The sequence below is a fragment of the Camelus dromedarius genome, chromosome 8 (assembly GCF_036321535.1).
Source record: "Camelus dromedarius isolate mCamDro1 chromosome 8, mCamDro1.pat, whole genome shotgun sequence".
NCBI lineage: Eukaryota > Metazoa > Chordata > Mammalia > Artiodactyla > Camelidae > Camelus > Camelus dromedarius.
In genome coordinates, this window is record NC_087443.1 from 54,826,267 (window position 1) to 54,846,653 (window position 20,387).

General features: G+C 34.4%; 1 protein-coding gene across 1 annotated transcript in view; it reads left to right on the forward strand.

Moving 5' to 3' along the window:
• The window catches only part of LOC105084369 (protein CC2D2B), a 35,057-nt gene extending 16,200 nt beyond the window's left edge, over nucleotides 1-18,857 (forward strand). The window contains exons 8-13 of the mRNA XM_064488297.1: nucleotides 394-603; nucleotides 6,931-7,028; nucleotides 10,866-11,006; nucleotides 13,123-13,231; nucleotides 13,429-13,532; nucleotides 18,577-18,857. Coding sequence (XP_064344367.1) covers nucleotides 394-603; nucleotides 6,931-7,028; nucleotides 10,866-11,006; nucleotides 13,123-13,231; nucleotides 13,429-13,532; nucleotides 18,577-18,595 — 681 coding nt within the window. The 3' untranslated portion in view covers nucleotides 18,596-18,857. The remainder of the gene's footprint in view (nucleotides 1-393; nucleotides 604-6,930; nucleotides 7,029-10,865; nucleotides 11,007-13,122; nucleotides 13,232-13,428; nucleotides 13,533-18,576) is intronic.
• Nucleotides 18,858-20,387: the final 1,530 nt, after the last annotated feature.

A 20,387-nucleotide genomic window follows, 5' to 3' on the forward strand; every position in this document is an offset into this window, starting at 1 on the left:
AGGGTTTGCCATTTCTCAGTTCTGGCCCACAGATGACTATTAGATCATCACATAGTGAACTATTGACCCACCAGTTCTAAACACCATTTGTCATAGCATTCCTATAGGAAATTATTTGGGGGCTTATAACTTAAAAGTCAACTTCTACCAGCACACAGTAGTAAAGTAGATGACCGTAATTTAAAGCAAGATGATTAAAATGGTGCAACATAAATGTATTTTATAAACTCAAGGGCCATAATCAATTTCAAGGAAGAAGGATCAAATTACTGTTTTTTGCTTTTCTGAATCTCTTAATTTTCTTACAATTAATGTTTTATTTTTATAAGGAGTTACTTAATTTCAAGAGGAATAGAATCAAATTAATATTGTGTAAATATTTTTCTTTAAAAGGCAGTGAAATCTGATCTGGAAAGCTCTATTAGGAACAAAATGGAAGGTCAAAGGGAAATGTATCAATTAGATCTCAACATTGTGGGTTTGCAATTCAGTCATCATCCTCTCTTCAATCAAGAACACGTATTATGTGCTAGGCTTCTCCAACTTTATGAGTGTTTTCAGGACAGGCAGCAACAGAATTTACCTCAGCTGCTTTATGAGAAGGTGAGAATGGCTTTTGTTATATTTACAGAGCTGAACCGTTAATATTAGAACAGAAAACAAACTTAGTACCGAGTAAGCTATCAATGGAACATTTTCCCTTAGCACTTTAAATATTTAACCAAATAAACTAATAGTTGATTTCAGTTTTACTGAAAAGAAATTGTGGAATTGACTGGCCAGGGAGGCAGCCTTAAACATATCCTGCAGGATATTTAGCACTTACAGATGCTTTGCTAATCATGGTATTCTTGGTCCTATGACTCAGGAAGAGTATTTGAAATATTTAAGAGAGCCAACTGGCTGTTTTAAATCTTGTAATAAAGTGTTTTTGATAAAAATATTAGTGATTTTGAATCTACTATCAAATATGAAGAGTCCTAGTCTGAGAATGATTAATCCAGATAGTCATATAATGACATCACAAAGGGTATATAAAGCTTAATTAAAGATAAAGGAGTACCCGCTCATTATTTTTATGAATTTGTACTTCTCATCTAAACTCTGTGCTGAGTTACTGATACATGAGAGTTTTGTTAACAAGTGTTCTCTCTGAAAAGATATTTTGTAGCTCTCATTTGGCTAATGAATACATTTAAAAAATAAATACTTAGCAAAGTATTTAGTTAAATATTCAAGCTTAATGGAATCACCAAGACATTCCAATGAGCTGGAAATGAATTGTATCTTAATATAGCTGCTTTTTGCAAAAACCACGGGACTTAACCCATTTGATTGAATTTTCATGTAGCAGTTGTGTGGGAGAATGTAATAGATGAAGACCATGCATTAGTAATGTCAAACTATTTCCTAAACCAAATATTGAGTATTCTAACTTTTAGTATGACCGTTATTTTTATGAATGGAGGAACCAACTCTGAAATTAAGTTGTAGGTCATTGAAAAAGTAATTTGATTTATAGATTTCTACTTTATAAACAGTTCTCCAACAATAATGTATAGTCTTTAAATTCTGATCTAGCAATATCAATTTTGTTTCACTAGAGTGCTATCTATTACTATATATTACAACTATGTTTGTTTTTCATGTAGCATGGCTCTCTGTATAAAATAACATTTTGGATCATTATTTGTAATATGTTTTATTATTATTATTATTATTATTATTATTATTATTATTATTATTATTATCATCATCATTATTATTATTAGGATCTAAAAGTAATTTCTTAGTTGATTTTTACTTTTCTTCAATTTCTTCTCTTTTGGGCATTTTTCCAATCTCCTGGTAGGTTGTAAAAAGAGAAATTTGGTAGGTCATGTGCATGCCCTTCTAAAATGAAAGAGGAGAAGAGCAGTAGGAAATAGGAGAAAAGGCCAAGTGTTGCAGCGTGTATCATTGGTCTCCTGCCAAAATACTGATTTATAATTTATGTATCCTTTTAGTTCCTTGGTGTGAGATGTGTGGCTCTGCTTGTTCAAACCAAGTTCAAAGTAGTAGAAGACTCACTGACATCCAAGGAATTCTTAAACTGGAATATGTTTCTTTACATGACTGTGAATCCCACGTAAGGAACCAGGAGAAATGTTGTAAACAGTATTTTACTCTGTATGACAGAGTAGGAAGGATTCCCAGATATGAAGAATTCTACTGTTTTTGCCTCTAGTTTTTTTTTTTAATTACTCAAGTAATACAGGAATACATTATCATTGGAAAAGATTCAGTATAGAAGTTTAAAAGGGTGAAAGCACTACTTCAATTTTTTTTTAACTTTTTTTTTTATTGAGTTATAGTCATTTTACAATGTTGTGTCAAATTCCAGTGTAGAGCACAATTTTTCAGTTATACATGAACATACATATATTCATTGTCACATTTTTTTCTCTGTGAGCTACCACAAGATCTTATATATATTTCCCTGTGCTATACAGTATAATCTTGTTTATCTTTTCTACATATGCCTGTCAGTATCTACAAATTTTGAACTCCCAGTCTGTCCCTTCCCACCCCCCGCCCCCTTGGCAACCACAAGTTTGTATTCTATGGTTATGAGTCTGTTTGTATTTATGTTCTTTTTTTTTTTTCGATTCCACATATGAGCGATCTCATATGGTATTTTTCTTTCTCTTTCTGGCTTCATTTAGAATGACATTCTCCAGGAACATCCATGTTGCTGCAAATGGCATTATGTTGTCGTTTTATGCTTGAATAGTATTCCATTGTATAAATAAACCACATCTTCTTTATCCAGTCATCTGTTGATGGACATTTAGGCTATTTTCCATGTCTTGGCTATTGTAAGTAGTGCTGCTATGAACATTGGGGTGCAGGTGTCTTTTTGAGCCCTACTTTTAATTTTTACCTCATGGTTTGGACTATAACTTTCAAGTTCTCTTTTCCATGTATCCTGTATATGTATGCCACAATGGTTTTTAAAATAAATTAGATCTTCCCATATGTATTATTTGGCAACTTGGTTCTTAAAAATTAATTCTGTATCTCAGAGCTTTTTCCATTTCACTATATATAGACCCATAATATACCTGTATTTTAATTAATTATATTTTAATATGTTTAATCATTCCCCATTCATGACACTTAGGTCATTTCCATTTTTTATGATTACAAATAGTGAGGCAATGAACATCCTTAAACCTATATATCTGAGCACATATGTGAAAACTTCTGTAGGCTAGATTCCTAGAAGTGAAATTTCTTGGTTAAGAGTAAGACTGCATAAAGTTTAAATTTTATTTCAGAGTAATGAATTGCCTTTCCAAAAAAGGTTTTCAGTTTGAATTTCCACTGGCAGTACAGGACAGAATGCACTTCCCAGAGTACTTACCAATTGTTGATATTATTTGCCCATTTTTCTGTAGCTTTGTTTATCTTTAAGTACTCTGTAAGAGTTTTAATATGTATATATTATATATATTATACACACACACACACACACATACACATGCACTGGATATAAGTCCATGAGAGACATATGTCTTTTGAATAGGTTTTATATGTTCTTGCCCCATTTTACTTGCTTTTCAACTTCATTTTTCCTATCTCTTGGAAATATTTAAAATTTTATGAGGTCAAATTTTGTTAATCCTTTCTCTTGGGAATTAGGTTTTGTTGTTCACTTGCTAAGCTTCCTGAGACTTGTGTCAGTCAGCATACCTTTGGTTACAATTCACAGAGAACTCTCTCAGTTGCTTTAAACAATAAGGAAAAGGTATTACCTCTGATATCAAAAGTCCCAAGTTAGGGCAGCTCTAGAGTTGGTTAATTTGGTGGCTCAACAATATCATCAACAACCCTGGCTTTTTTCCCTCTTTAATCTTCATCTTCAACAAGTTGACTTGGTTAGCTCTTCTCATGGGAACTAACAGAGTGGCTGGCTGCTCCAGCTGGAGGCATGCTGGCCAGACACACAATGTGCAGCCTAGAGTCTCACCTTAAGAGTCCTTTCCAACCTTTCTCCCACACCTCAGCAGATAGCCTCTCATGTCTCATTGGCTAGAGTTACATCATATGATCATACCTAAATTAGTCACTAGCAAGAAAAACGAGTTTGCTACAAATGGCTAGACTAATCAGTGTTTACTTCTGAAATACATGGAAGAAGACTGAGCAATTGAACAAAATTGAGGTCCTACCAACCAAGAAAAATGATCATTCAAGGGCAACCAATAGTATCTGGTAGGCCAAAATTATAAAGATATCTTTCTATATATTCTGCTAATAGTATATATATATGATATATTATCTGTGTGTACATATGTGTATGATTTCTAGCCTTTAATTCTGTCTAGAGTTTATATCTATGTCTTGTGAGGTCAGGCTCCAAATCAATTTCTTTCCCCTAAAAGGTGAGCCTATATTCCAAAAAACATAATTTTCATACTGATTTAAAATTCTGCCTTTATCCTAAATAGGCTTCACATATTTACGTAGATTTGTTTAAGGACTAATTATTTATTCTACTGCCATATTGGTCTAGTCCTGCCCTGTTTAAATTACTCTATTTAATTATTAAATTACGATGTGGAAAGACAAATATCTCCTTATTGTTTTTTCCTAGAATATTTTTGCATATTCTTAAAGATTTTATCTTCCTTTTGAACCTCAGAATTAGCTTGTCAACTTCCATTTTAAAAATCCTTTTACCGGATAGAAAGTTCAGAAATAACACACTTATGGTCAATTAATCTATGACAAAGGAGGCAAGAATATACAACGAAGAAAAGACAGTCTCTTCTGTAAGTGGTACTAGGAAAACTGGATAGCTACATATAAAAGAATGAAATTAGAACATTCTCTAACACTGTATACAAAAATAAACTCAAAATGGATTAAAGACCTAAATGTAAGACTGGATACTATAAAACTCCTAGAGGAAAATATAGACAGAACACTCCTTGACATAAATCACAGCAATATTTTTTTTCAAACCAGCTCCTAGAATAATGGAAGTAAAAACAAAGATGAACAAATGAGACCTAATTAAAGTTAAAAGCTTTTGCACAGCTAAGGAAACCATAAACAAAAATGAAAAAACAATCTACAAAATAGAAGAAAATATTTGCAAATGATGCAACTGACAAGGAACTAATTTCCAAAATATACAAACAATATATACAGCTTAATATCAGAAAAACAAGCAACTCAATCAAAAATTGGGCAAAAACCTAAACAGACATTTCTCCAAAGAAGACATTCATATGACCAAAAGGCACATGAAAAGATGCTCAATGTCGATAATTATTAGAGAAATGCAAATTAAAACTACAATAAAGTATCACCTCACACCAGTCAGAATGGCTATCATTAAAAAGTCTACAAATAATAAATGCTGGAGAGAGTGTGGGAAAAGAAAGGAACCCCCCCTACATTGTTGGTGGGAATGTGAATTGGGATAGCCATTATGGAGGACAGCATGGAGATTCCTCAAAAAACTAAAAATAGACTTACCATATGATCCAGCAATCCCACTCTTGGGCATATATCCAGAGAAAACCATAATTTGAAAAGACTCATGTTCACAGCAGGACTATTTACAATAGAAGACATGGAAACAACCTCAATGTCTGTTGACAAATGAATGGATAAAGAAGATGTGGTATATATATAGAATGGAATATTACTCAGCCATAAAAAGGAATGAAATAATGCCATTTGCAGCAACATGGATAGACCTAGAGATTATCATATTGAGTGAAGTCAGACACAGGAAGACAAATATCATATGATGTTGCTTATATGTGAAATCTTAAAAAAATACAAATTTTATTTACAAACTAGAAATAGACTCTCAGACACTGAAAACAAACTGTGGTTACCAGAAGGGAAAGATGGGGGGATAGATTAGGAGTTTGGGATTAACAGATAGATATTACTATATACAGAATAGATAAACAATAAGGATCTTCTGTATAGCATAGGGAACTATATTCAGTTTCTTGTAATAAGCTGTAATGGAAACGAATCTGAATATAGATGTACATATATATGTGTATATACATATACACATATGTGTATGTATAACTGAATTGCTTTGCTGTACACCTGAAACTAACATTGTAAATCGCTACACTTCAATAAAAGATAAGAATTTTTTTGAAATCCTGTTACTTTTATTGTAATTGCATTATATTATTATATTAATTTTGAAAGAAGTTTTATCTTTATAAAATTTGGGTTTCCTCATTTCATGTCTTTGTATTTGTTGAGGTCTTCTCTTTTATCTTCCAGTAGAAGTCTGTATTAGTTGACCATAGTCTTGGAGTTCCCACAAACTGTCCCTAACTGTGAAAGACTTCTTCTGCACATGTTTTAGGATGTAGTTTCCTCTGGTTTTATTTCTCTGTGGATATTCTCTGTGGATGTTTCTCTCTGTTTTTTACTTTCCTCTGCAAATTTTGTTCTCTTGATTTTATTTTTCTTGTTTTCCTATGTTGGCATGCACCTATTCTTTCATAGAGAGATATATAGATGTGAATGTGATGATGGCAGTGGATATGGATACAGATAGACAGATATCTTTTCTGTAACCATGGGATTTTTAGGTAGAAGATAAGGTAGATTCCTGTGCTCAAGCTGTCATTTTGATTGACTGGCATTTCCTTATATTAACTGATAAACTGATTGTTGAGAAGTTTCAAGGTATAATGTTCATTTCTTAGACAAATATTGAGGGTCTTTTCACTTCTGCCCCAAAGTGCTTAAATGAAATGTATTTTGGAAGATAAGACTGTAATACACAAAAAGTTATACACTTGGGCTTCTGCTGCATACACCTAGACTGACAGGTGAATTGCAGTGTTGGTGACAAGTAGATGAAATGTGCCAAAAAGGCTCTTTTCTTTGTTGTAGCTTAAAGCACTGACAGATGCTACCAAATTAGCAAATGAAAATTTGGAAAGAAGCCAGCTAACCGCAGAATCTTTACAGGATTATTATTGGCAGATAAGGTAGGTTTTATACCATTCATGTATTCATCAAGCATTTACTAAGTAACTTCTTTAGACAGAGTATTGTACAATGCTATTGAAGACATAAGAAAATGACAAAATCTTTACTCTTCAGGTAATTAAAGCAATAATTTCAACCTTTTGTAAAGACCTATTTTTGTGTAAAAATGTATCACAGAGGTGTCACATGGAAGTAGTTGTAGTTTTAATATCTATTTATTTAAAAAAACGATGAAAAACTACTATGGGTTTACTAATACTTTTCAATTGACTTGGATTATATTTATCTCAAGTGTTTGTATATATTTGATAATTAGTCCACACGCACATATGTGCAAGATATATTATCATTAATTCAGTCTAAAGATCATACTCAAAGAGCATATAAGTGTAAGGACCTTTGTTAAAAAGTGGTCTACAAGTTGGGAACCATTGGCTAATAGACAAGATGAGATACTAGGAAAGAATGAAATAACTGGAAAAATAATTCCAAGACAACACATGATTATGTGTCATGGAATCTCCAAAAGCAGGAAAGCTCACTGGGAGATACTTATTGGGTAGAAAATTAAACTGTGTACAAAGAAATTACAGCTATCTGTCTGTGAAATTATTTGATAGTTAAAGAACTTCCCTGACTCCCTGCCCATTTACCTGAAGTGGTTCTACAGACTCTTAACCACTAGAGGCAAGATGTTTTAAATAATTGGTTTCCCAGAATAACCTAGTTAAATGCAAACAATATCACTTGAGAAAGTTGACATATGCCTTGTACAAGTACTGGCACATAGTGAGCACTCAATAAATATTAGTCGAATGAATGAGTGAATGAATAGAATGGAATTAATCAGTATTTACAAAATAATAAACTAGTATTATTTGTAAGATTAAAACTTAAAGCAAAGAACAGTCATTGGCCATAATGACCACAGAATAAGGAAGGACAGATTGAGAAACAAAGAATATGGTAGATACGTAGGTCTCAACAAACAATCATGTAATGATGTAGTGATGTTTTATGGGATATAAAAACACAGAGAGAGTTGAAATATAAAACTTCTAGAATGGAGTAAACAATGGAGAAGGGTAAGTGTGATTAAAAATACTTGCACTGACCAAGAGGAGAGTAAAGGTAAAGCTTAACATTAGACTTTGATAAATCAAGGACTTAGATTCTAACTTACAATCTCTAAAGGAAGAGGATGAAAAGATACAGCTTTCAAATCAATGGAAGAGGAAAATGGGATAATGAAAAATACTCAAGCAATCAAAGAAGGTTAAAAAAATAGAGAAAAAGGAATATAGAAACAGATGAGACAAGTAGAAAGTTTAAAAGAAAATGGTAGAATTAAACCTAAATATATCTAAATGGGTTAAGTGATCCATTTTTACCTAGATTGATAGACTGGATTAAAATAATTTTTTAAAAATCTGATTATGTTATTTATATGTTATTTATTAGCACATAAGGATATAGAAAGAGAATAAAAATAAGAGAAATAATATGCCATACAAACACTAACAAAAGAAAGCTGGCATAGTATGATAATATAAGGTAAAATAGATCTTTAAGGCAAAAAGCTTTACTAGAGATAATAAACCACATGAGAATATATGATTTAATTCACATGTGTGTACATACACATAATATACATATAGCATACAATAATATGGCTTCAAAATATATAAAGAAAAATTTGACAAATACAAGGAGAAATAGCAAATTCACAAATGTGTGGGGCAGTTTTAACACACTTCTAGTAATTAATGAAACTAAAAACAACAAAAAAACTCAGAATATAGAAGATATGAACATGATTAATAAACTTGACTAATAGGTATATTTGCAGAATATTGCACCCAACAACTGCAAAATACCACTCTCTTCAAGAACATACGGAACATTTACAGAAGTTGACCTTATGTTATCTCAGTAAATCTCAAAGTCTCAATATATTCAAAGGATTTAAATCATTCAGTGCAGAAACCCAACACAAAAATACAAAAAAGGTTGCTAGAAAATCTCCATATGTTTGGAAATTAAGAAATACATGTCTCAACAATCTGTCAGAGAAGACATCATATTGGTAATTGGAAAATATTTTGAATTTACTGATAAAAAATTAATATGTATCAAAATTTGTCAGAGCTAAAATAATTCTCAGAGGAAATTTTATTTAATTACATAGAGAAAAAGAAGGGGGGAATGCATGAGCTAAGCATTCTTAAGAAGTTAGGGAAAAGGATAGAAGAAATGAAATAAAAAGAACAGAAGTTAGTAAGAAACCTAGGATAGAATCAACAAATCCAAAAATTTGATAAAAATTGATAAACTTGAGCAAGGCTGATGAAAAAAGAAACAGCACAAATACACAATATACAGTATCAAGGAAAAAAAAGGGGGACGTTACTACCGATGCTGTATACTTTAAACACCTTTATGTTAAAGAATATAAACATTTACATGAAAAGGACAAATATCTACAAAAATGCAACTAACTAGAATATATCCAAGATAAGGAAGAAGAAGGGAAAAAAAAATATATAATTCAATAATTGTTAAAGAAATCAAATGAGTAATTTGAAACCTTTTGGCAAAGAAAACTCCAGGCTCAGATGACAAAACTAGAATTCTATAGAATATTTAAAGTGGTGATTCTGAAAGTGTGGTCCCCAGAGGGCAGCTTCAACTTCACCTGGAAACCTGTTAGATATGTGAATTGTCAGGTCTACCACAGACCTCCTGAATCAGAAATTCTGGGGGTGGGGCCTGGCAATCTGTGTTTAACAAGCCCTCAGGTGATTCTAATGCACAATAAAGCTTGAGAACCTTTGATTTAAAGATAACTTCTATTTTTCAAAAACTCCCAAAGAGTAGAAAAAGACCACATTCTCAACTTAGTTTATGAGGTTATTTTATCTTTGAAATTAAATCCTAACAACAATACAGAAATTTTTGCAGCCTAATTTCATTCGTGAAATAGATACAAATACGCTGAACAGAATTTTATCAAATAATGTAAAAGCTAGGCTTATTCCAGGAATGCAAGGATGATTTAACGTTAGAAAATCAGTTGGGGCTGGGAAGGGATAAGTTTGGGAGTTCGAGATTTGCAAATGATAACCACTATAAATAAAAACAGATTAAAAAACAAATTTCTTCTGTATAGCACAGGGAACTCTATTCAATATCTTGTAATAACCTTTAATGAAAAAGAATATGAAAATGAATGTGTGTATATATATATATAAAATGTGTATATATATAATGTGTATATATATATATATGCATGAGTGGGACATTATGCTTGACTAGAAATCGACACATTGTAACTGACTAAACTTCAATTAAAAAAAGAAAAGACAGAAATGCTGAAAGACAAAGGGGGAAAAAAAAGAAAATCATTGTAATTTGCCATACTATATGTGTTTGCAAAGTGAAGAAGCCAGAATAAGCATCTTTAAACAGTATATTATTTCAGTATCCAAATAATCTGCTCCCTACCCCATCACGCAAAGTATCTCAAAACTTGAAGCAATGGTTCTATTTGTTAATCTGGAAAAAGTGTAATAAATACACTACAGAATGTCCAGAAAATCTGGAAATACATGGATTTTAGCAGAGCTAAAATGTGAAAAATCTTTAAGTAAAAGAGGCATGACTCTCTAAAAGGAATTTCACTCTCTATATCAAAATGTGAGTAAAATGAAAAAAAAAAAAAAAAAGCAGAAGGTGGGGGATCCAGAAGAGTAAGTGCAATACATTCTTCTAGGCCATTATTAATGGCTTACAGTCTAAGCCACTAACATATTTTTGATCTACCATTGTTATTGTAGTAATACAAAACAGCTCTATGATTTAGAAAGAAAAAAGGACTTCTCCCTTCTACACAGTATATTACGGACTTGGAAACAGATAAAATCCCTTCGACAACGGCAAGGGTTTACAAGTACCCTAATAAAGTTACAGTTTCAGAGGTGAGTGGCTGCTCTATTGTTCTTGTAGGTCTCCTCAGGAGCTGCCCACGAATAATTAGGAATTCACAGTAACTGGGAAAAAACCCAGAAGTTAGACAACTATTTGATGTAGTCAACAAAGGACTTGCATCTTGAATATAATATAAACAGTACTTACAAGTTAATAAGACAACTCAATTTTAACATGGACAAAAATTTGAACAGAAAGTTCATTAAAGAAGGTGTATGGATGGCAAATGAACATATGAAATGATGCTCAACATTATGTCAACAGATAAATGTAAATTAAAACCACAGTGGGATACGGTACACCCCTTTTAGAATGGCAAAAATCCAAAACAAAAAGAGAAGAAAGGAAAAAGTCAAATGCTGGCAAGGATGCTGATAGGCAGGGATTCTCATTGATGGCTGGTAGGAATGCAGAATGGTACAGCCACTTCAGAAATGGTTTTGCACTTTCTTATAAAGTTAAACATAGACCCAGCAATCATACTTCTAGGTGGAACATATAAGTCATAAAAACATGTCTACAGAGGAAATAGTTACAAATTTAAAACTTGATTTGTTTATCACTTAAACTATTTTTGTTTTAAGCTGTGGAATAACTGGTTCCCTCCCACAACCCATTGTCCTGGGTCTTTTGTTTCGCAAAACTATGAAACATTAGTATAATTTCAAGCAATTAAGAAAGATATTTAGCTTTGCTGATTTTTTTTCCTGCTGCAGTGGTTTTTAACAGGAGTGCTTCTGACAGTTTCTAAACCTAACGCAGCATGGAATTTTGTTTATCTTAGATTTCTGAATTCATGTAAACTTGCTGACTTGGCCCTAATCTTTTACACCAGGCTAATATACCCAGGCATTATGAACCCTCTTTCAGAAAAGCAGAGCCGCAGGTGCCATAAGCTTGTTCAGAACTGGCTCTGGACCAATATTGCCTGCCACCTAGCCTTATTCTCAGTTCTAAACTCCAGTCCCACCGGAGGCTCTGCATTTGTTCTTTTTGATCTTTAACATTCAACTTTCCCAGTGAACTTCGGCTTGGGCGGCCTCTCCACATTGCTTCCACAGACTTCCAACCCAAACCCCCCAGTTGGCCCCAGCAGGACTAGCTAGCCCCTACTACCCTAAAATGGGGTATTTAGCTTGAGCTAAGTATCATTCTGATCAACTAGAAAAGATGTTGGAAGATGCTCCTGGGAACTGCATTTCCTGGCTAAGTTTGTTACTTGTGACCTCACCACAAGCCTTCACCTTGTGTACGTAACTGAATAAGCTTGTAGCCAGGCCTACGGGAAAGACAGTACTTACAACAGGAAGACCTGGGACCTAGACACGAAGGTCAGATTGTCTTTTCTTCCTGTGTTTTGTTTTGGGTATACTGAAATTGATAAGCCTTTGAGATATCCCTAAAAAAGGAATGAAAGGGCAGCTGGATGTATGGTTTGTGCTAGAAAGAAAAACGTGGAATTCTGTGGCAGAGTAACAGTAACTGAAGCTGCACCAGTGCATGGAACTGCGTAGGGGGAGGGTGGAGCGGGAGGTGAGGAGAGCGCCGGGAGCTAAATCTTGAGAAGCTGTTTGGATGGCTTGGCAGAGGAGGGACAGAGAAACGCCAGCGAGACTGTTTTGCCACAGCGACAAAGAAAGGGGAGTATTTTAACTAGGAGGGAGTAGTTAACAGTGTTTAATGCTTCTGAAGAATCCGTTAAGTCTAGGACTAAAAGTGTTCATTGGACTTCCTCACATGGAGGTTACTGATCGAGAAACTAGAGCAGGTTTTATGAAGTGATGGTGGCAGAATGAAGTAGCAGAATCATGGAAGATAGAAGGGTTAGCTGGTGGCAGTAGTGGCAGTAGTAGTCGTTAGTGACGCTAACGGTAGCAGCAGTAGTAGTCAGTGGTGGTAGCAGCAGCAGCAGTAGTGGTGGTGGTGGTGGTAGTAGTCAGTGGTGGTAGCAGTAGTAGTCGTTATCATATTGACAATTTCCTTAGACTGTACAATTTTTGTTGTTAAGAGATTGTGTGTGTGTGTGTGTGAGAGTATTGGCAAGATCACTAACAACTCTCAAATAATTGCATTATTTCTGCTTTACATAATTCTGTTATTAATTAGGATGAAAGTGAATAAATGTGATGAACAAAAACAGGAAGAACTGTCAAAAATGCCTGAGACTAAGAAGAAAACTGAAGGAAAAGCATTTAAGAATGGGGAGAAACAGGAGGTATTTATATTGCAAAATAACATTCAACTCATCGTAACTAGTTATAAAATATTTAATTGGCAAAATAGGGAATCTTGGTATTTGTAACAGTTACCCAACAAAATGAAAAATATAAGAAATAAAAGTTTAATTGTTAAGAATAATTGTCCTAAGCAATGAACTTACCTTGTAAATTATATATTTGTTTTTGTTTCTAGAGCTCTTCTTATTTAGCTTCAGAATTTGATGAAATGGATATTGAAAGAATAAAGCCACAACTTTCTTTCACAGCAGAACTAACAGACTTATCCAGGTGTTCACTGTAAGCATTTTTACAGGATTATTTCATTAATATATATTGTCTAGTAGTTGTGTTGTTTTTAATAATGTTAGATTTCTTGAGTGAGTATATGCCAGGCACTTTGCTAAGTTTAAAAAATATATTTGCATATTTAATTGCCACCATAGCCCTATGGTATTATCCTCATCTTAAGGATGGTGGTCACACTTGAAATTCATGACTGAGGTGGGACACTAATCAGTTTGGTTTGATGACTGGTTTTTGTTTTGCTCCGGTAGTAATTTTTGTTGAGGTATAGATGGTGGGATATAAAGCCACTGTAAAAAAATGAGATTATGTGGTCGCCCTTGCTTGTTAAAGGAGGACCCTCGTGCTTTCATAGAAAGGACCCTCTGGGGAATTTTCTACTTTGACAGGACAAGCTTCTTTCCTTCCCAGCTGTGACTTCTTCCTTGAGCTTTAAGGTTTTCCCCCTGCTCCTAGGACGTCCATGCGTAAACAGGCATCATGCCGATCCCCACCCCTCCCACCTCTGGGCCTTTGGATCTCATCCGCCTTAGGGAGGATATGGCAACTTGGAGCCCTGAACTAGGCACAGCTTTCAGCGTCTCTGTCCCATGGGACACTCCGTACCAGTTTGTCTTGGAGTCTGTGAATGGGCATCATTTAGCAGTGCTGGAAGATATGCTGCGTAATAAATATTTGTGTTCACTAAATGAATAAATAGGAGCTTAAAGTTTTAAATGAACACAAAGAGTAGCAGAGACAAAGGCACAACTATCATGACCTTCTCTCTTACAAGAGCAGTACAGCAGTGAAGCAGTGTTTTCTCTGTTCTGCATCTACTTCCAAAAAAGGCCCGAGATAATTTATTATGCAAGACACACATACAAAAGGACCGTCTAAATGAGGATAAGAGAACAGGAGCCATCAGATGGAAGTTGGAAGTAAAGAGGAGAAAGAGAAGGAGGAAGATATTTATGTTGGAAATCCTAGGCTAGAACTTAATGAAAGTCAAGGCGAAATATGATGCTTTATATCTTTTCAAAGTTATTGCTATCATGTGGCATGGCTGTCGTTATCCATTTAAAATGTCCTGTGGAGTAAGAATTGATTCTCCAGAAAAGAATAATATACTGTTATCAAGGATAGAGATGAAAGGAGTACAGGTATTAAAGAAAAATTAAAAAGAGTTTACAGGAGAAGAAAAAGGCAAAGTTTCATGAAAATAAACATAATCCTGAATTAACAAATCTGCGTAATCAGTTCATAAGCTCACTATTTAGACTACTTTCAGAGGGCAACGTAAAGGACAAATTTTACTAAACTATTTGTTCGAAGGTACTTGAGAGGAAGTTCAAAAATAGCTAAGAGGGAGATAAAAGAATATGTAATCTTTTGTCCCCTAACCTTCTCAGAAGATAAGAGAGAAGATGGGCAGGTACGGGGGGCAGGGAGATACGGGGCCCATAGGGTCACTAGGGTGGAGATAGGAAGGGGGTTTTATGTTTCAACCTAGGGCTTATCGTCCAACCGGTCTTCTACCCTCTGAAAAAGAGGATCGAGGATCAAGTCTTAAACATCATTAGGTCAGTTGTCTTGCCGCTGAGAAGACATTCAATAAATGTTGGCTGAGTGAACGAATGAATGAATGGATGGAAGACTCTGTTTAGGAGTTTCATATCATTGAATGGATCCATTTTTGAAGTGTTTTCATAGATGCTCCAGGAAAGTAACCTCACTAGCTTGCCTGTCTGATCTTTGGGTTCAGAGAAAGAACATCCTGGAGAAAAAGGCTTTACAACCTAAAGCCCAAAGGGATTCACAAAGACCTTTAAGAGGACACAGCAAGCCTGTTGACTTAGAGCCACCTCCTTGAAGTTACTGTTTTACATGGTGTGTGTGTGTGTGTGTGTGTGTATGTGTGTGAAAATATTTTTGAATTCTTGATTCAGACTCTCCTACCCCCGTTCCTAAGTCCCTCAGTTTTCTCCTCTCCTAAGACATCTTATAGTGGGTAAGTGCTATAGTCTCTTTAAGTTATAATTTAGTAAAATCAATAGCTGAATGATTTATACTACCCTGATTTTAGTCCTTTTTCTATTTTTGAGTAAGTATCTTTTTAAAATAACATTTGACTGAGTAAGAGTGGCTTTTATCCACATATAGAGAATGATATTGGGCTTAACAATGACATTTGTCCTCTAAATTGATCATGTTTTAATATGTTGAGGTACATTTTGAAAAGAATAATATTTTATATCTGGTTTGCTTTTCATGGATTCATTAAAAGTTTGTTTAACTTTTAGGCATGAACAAAAGAGGAGAGCCAAAATTCAGAAGCTTAAATATTTTATTAAAATACTGTACAACAATAAACAGGTTTCTTGCACTTCAGTATCTCCCCTACAGTTTGATTTTAAAGTCATGTTTCAGCAAATTTTCAATATTCAGTTAATATATTGGCCTGAAACAATTTGCTTGGAGGTATGCATTGTCATTTAATTTTGTATCTTATGTCATATGTAATTTTAAATTTCTTGTCAGATACTATTTATTATATGTGAGAAGTGATTTCTTTTATATTAAGAGATGACTAATCTATATGGGTAAATAAGATATTTATAACATATTTATAATTCATCTTTTATGTTATAACTACAAAATTATTTGATTTGTTCTAAATATTTCTATTCTTTCCTGCTGAAATTCTTACCAACCTTAGATGTGCAGCATTATTATTCATTTATTAGTGAGATGGAAGATGGTTGTTTGAAGTATGAGTTTTATAGCCATTGTGAGTGTTGATTTCTCCAAACTGCCTCCGCCCTGACTTGGGGTGATTTCAGTCTTTTGATATGTTTGTTCATCTGTTTTAAAATTTTGGATCACTTAAAGAATCTGGTGAAAGAAGACACATACTCCAGACCCCTGATCCCTGCCCAGAGACCCCACCGTAAGAATTCCTGCACAGACAGAAAAAGAAAATAGGATGATGGAGAAAAATCAGAGACAGTAAAGGAGTCTAGACAAGAAGTCTTGGTGACTAATATAAGGGTTAAACTTGCATCTAGACCTGAAGGAAAAGTTAGGAGAGAATAAAGATTTGTGTATGTGAGTGTGGGGTGGAGTTTGAGGAGTAAGGAGAAGATTATTATTACAAATCTAAATCAAAGTTATTGTTACAGTGCCTAAAATAATTTTGAGCTATCCCTGATCAAAGGCTGTATTCATTCTGTTCATCTGTGCTGTCAAGTTATTATCTTAAAATGTACCTCTGTTGAAATTCCTATTTAAAAATATACTGACTGTACTTTCCTACTACTGTACCAAAAATAAATTTTGATATAATAATGCAACCACTTGAAGTTTAAAAATCTGCCCCCTTCCCAAAATAGATAAATACATATTTTGAATCCTTTACCATCTCATCAGTTAGCACATAATCCTAACAAACTAAGAGTCAGGGAAAGAAAGGAATCCTGTCTAGGGATAAATCATACCATTAGCAGCTGCAAAAATTGCAAAATAAAGCTATATGCCTTAGATCAGCAGATTCTAATCTACATTTCTAATTTACTTCTCACCATTCTTCTTTATTCTTTCCTCATTTTTTCTACGTTGTACTTTCAGTGAGTTATCAACTGTTTCTTTTACATTTAGGTTTATGAAAAAAGTAAAAGGACAACCTTACTAGCAAAACTATATTTACCTTTACTTAACAACACAGAGCTGAAAAGCAAAAGTGTTTTGGAATATGTAGAGTTTAGCTCTGATGAGCTGGTCATACCTGCATATGGAGAAGTAGGAAGCAGTAAGTTTATTAAAAGTATTTCTTCCCCACTATTTCCTTCATGAGTTCCATTCCCTAAATGACCCTCGTTTATATGAGTAAAGAATCCTATAGTTATGGTATTAGGTTAAAAATGAATTAAATTCTCCTTCCAGACATTAAACTAACTTTTAAAAACTGTCTTGAATCAGATCTTTGGGAAATCTAAAATTTGGAATTAGTCCCTGTGCTTTTTTCAGGTCATCTGAGACAAGAGCACTATGCTTTCTAGAATGTGAGCTCTGCTCCTGCGTGGGTGGACTGCTTTGCCTCTGCCTCTCCTTTAGTAGAGCCTGAAGGTGCTCTGGGACATGTTGACTCATCTTTCAGTTGCATAGGGGAGGGGGAAGAGTAGGAAAGAGAAAGGAAGAGAGAAAAGGGGAGGAAAGAAGAAGGGATGTTTTTATTTGTTTTTGTTTTCTTTTTTTTACTATTTGATACATTTTTATTGAAGTATAGTCAGTTTACAATGTTGTGCCAATTTCTGGTTTTCAATTGATTTTAGTCCTCATGCAATTAAATACAAGTCAGCATGTCTGACCAAACACTGTAGTTCCTCTCCTTCTCCCAGCTCCCTTCTCTTTCACCTTCCTAGGGGTTTTGCAATTGCTGTGTCCATCTGGTGAAAAGAGAGTATGAATGAGTGAACAAGGAGGAGAGAGAAGAAAATAAGTAGGCAAAGAAACTGGGGGGAATGACAGAAAATGAGGGAGGAATATAGTCCGCTTAGATGGAGTCCAGGTGAAGACGATCATTGGTTGTGGAGATCCAGGAGAAAAGACTCAAAGGGAAAAATTTAGGGAGCACGAAGAACTTGGCAGAAGGCCCATGCAGTATTGTTAAGCTGTCTGGAGACTGAGAAAGAACATGAAATGAGGGAGAAAACTCAAGAATGTAGAGACAGAAGACACAGAGCAGCTCTTTTTCTGCTGTCAGTGTTTTTTTCTTGCTGGAAGCCACTCCCAGAAAGAATGGTTTAAAAACTACTAGTCAAAAGAAGAGGAAAATACAGATGTTCGTCTCTATATGTTCAGATAAATCTTTCCCTCTCTCTTTGGTAGTCTGTTTGAAGCAGTCTGCCTTGAAGAATCTTAGATGGGAGGCAAGGGAGAGCTCCAAGATTAGAGCCTGGGGTCAGCATAATCTGTGTTCCTGGGGTTGCACAAGTAAAAGTTAGGAAAAAACACTACAATGTGCTCAAAAATGCATGCTTTTTATGCCTTTTATAAACAGATGTGCCCTTTCTTCTTGAGGGAAATGGAACAGAAGAACTTTGTCTTTTGACATCAGGAAAACTAAGCTATTCTCTATCGTGGGCCTTGGATGAAAATGGCATTCCTCTCACACCTGTGTCACAGTCATTACGCTCTGCTTACTGCAGGTAATGAACGTTCATGCTTGAAAAACAATGCCGGTCCTCAGCAAAGCATCACACAAACCTACAAAAGGGAAAACTCTAAGAACAGGACAAATGGTTTAATTTACTTGGACGTTGCTTTATTTTTTATTTGTGCTTATATGTATATAATATATTTATATATTTTATTTATAATAAAAGTTATAAAGTTTTAAATAAAGTCAGTAAGTTTCTTTATATGTAGGAGAATGCATCTCTTTGGTGCTTAGGATTAGAGTCACATGGATGATGAGAGAGGCAGTTCCATAGCCCTTACATTGTGGGCAAAAGCCAAGACTCCCAAGGATTTTATTTCTGGGGACTTTATATCTCCAAGTCACTCTGGATTATGAAAGAATCATTTGTGCGTTATCAGTTTGCTGGAAGAAATTGTTGGACATAGAAATTTCATCCAAGTCCCAGGACTTCCTAGAGGAATTGGTATTTTCTAGACTAGACCCACAAACAGGATTACTAGAAATACAGTAAAATTCTATAAAAATGATAATGCTGGCTTTTATATTGTGCCATGTTTGAGTTAAATGATAAATATAAAGGTCCAAATAGATTTCATCATTTAACAATTAATGAATGATGATAACAAATAGATAGCCTTTCCCCTCCCCATCTAAACAGATACTTTTAAAAAACATGGCTATATCCAACTGTATGACATTATGGGAAAGGCAGAACTATGGAGAGAGTAAAAATGTCAGTGGTTGCCAGGGGTTAAGAGAGAAGGATGAATTGCAGGGCACACAGGATTTTTAGGACAGTGAAAATACTCTGTGTGATACTGTAATTGTGGATACATGTCATCACATATTTGCCAAAACCCACGTAATGTAAGTCAGCAAGAGTAAACCCTAATGCAAACCATGGACTTTGAGTGATAGTGATGGGTCAGCACAGGTTCATGGATTGTAACAGATGCAACTCTTACTGCAACAAACATAATAAATAAATACAGGATGTTGATAGTGAGGCTGTGCATGTGTGAGGAGTAGGGAGGCTTGCAGAAACTATTTTGTGATTAATTTTGCTGTGAACCTAAAACTGCTCTAAAAAAATAGTCTGTTTTGAAATTAAAATAAACTAATATTAAAAAAAACATTGCTATAAATAACTTGGATTAAACAGGAAATGAAAACTGAGATTAGAGACTATTTTTAAAATAACAATGAGAACACTGTCTATAAAACCAGTGGCATATAGCCAGTGTCGTAGTGAAAGTCCCATCAGTGCTTTTCTTGGTAAATAAGAAAGAATTTTAGAGAAACTAGAAAAAAAGACCTAAACCAAATGTCAGTGGTACTCAACAATTGATGTTGAGGAAACTGAGGTAGTGGTTGTAGATTACTTATCAAGAAGTTTGACAGAAAAAGAGACTGAAAATAAGAGAGATAACAGAATCAAAGTATGGATTTCTTAAAAATTGGAGCAACTCTTATGTTCTAAAAAGAAGTGATGAAATCCATGGGAAAAGAGCCAGAATATATTAGAAAGAGTATGAGATCCTTCAGAGTCAGGGAGATGATGAACTAGAACACAGGTGAGTAGCTGTGGTTCTAGAGAAGAAGAAATTTCAAAGCAGAGAATGAGACAGAAATCACTCTGCAGACAGAGAATAATTTTGATGGATGTCCTT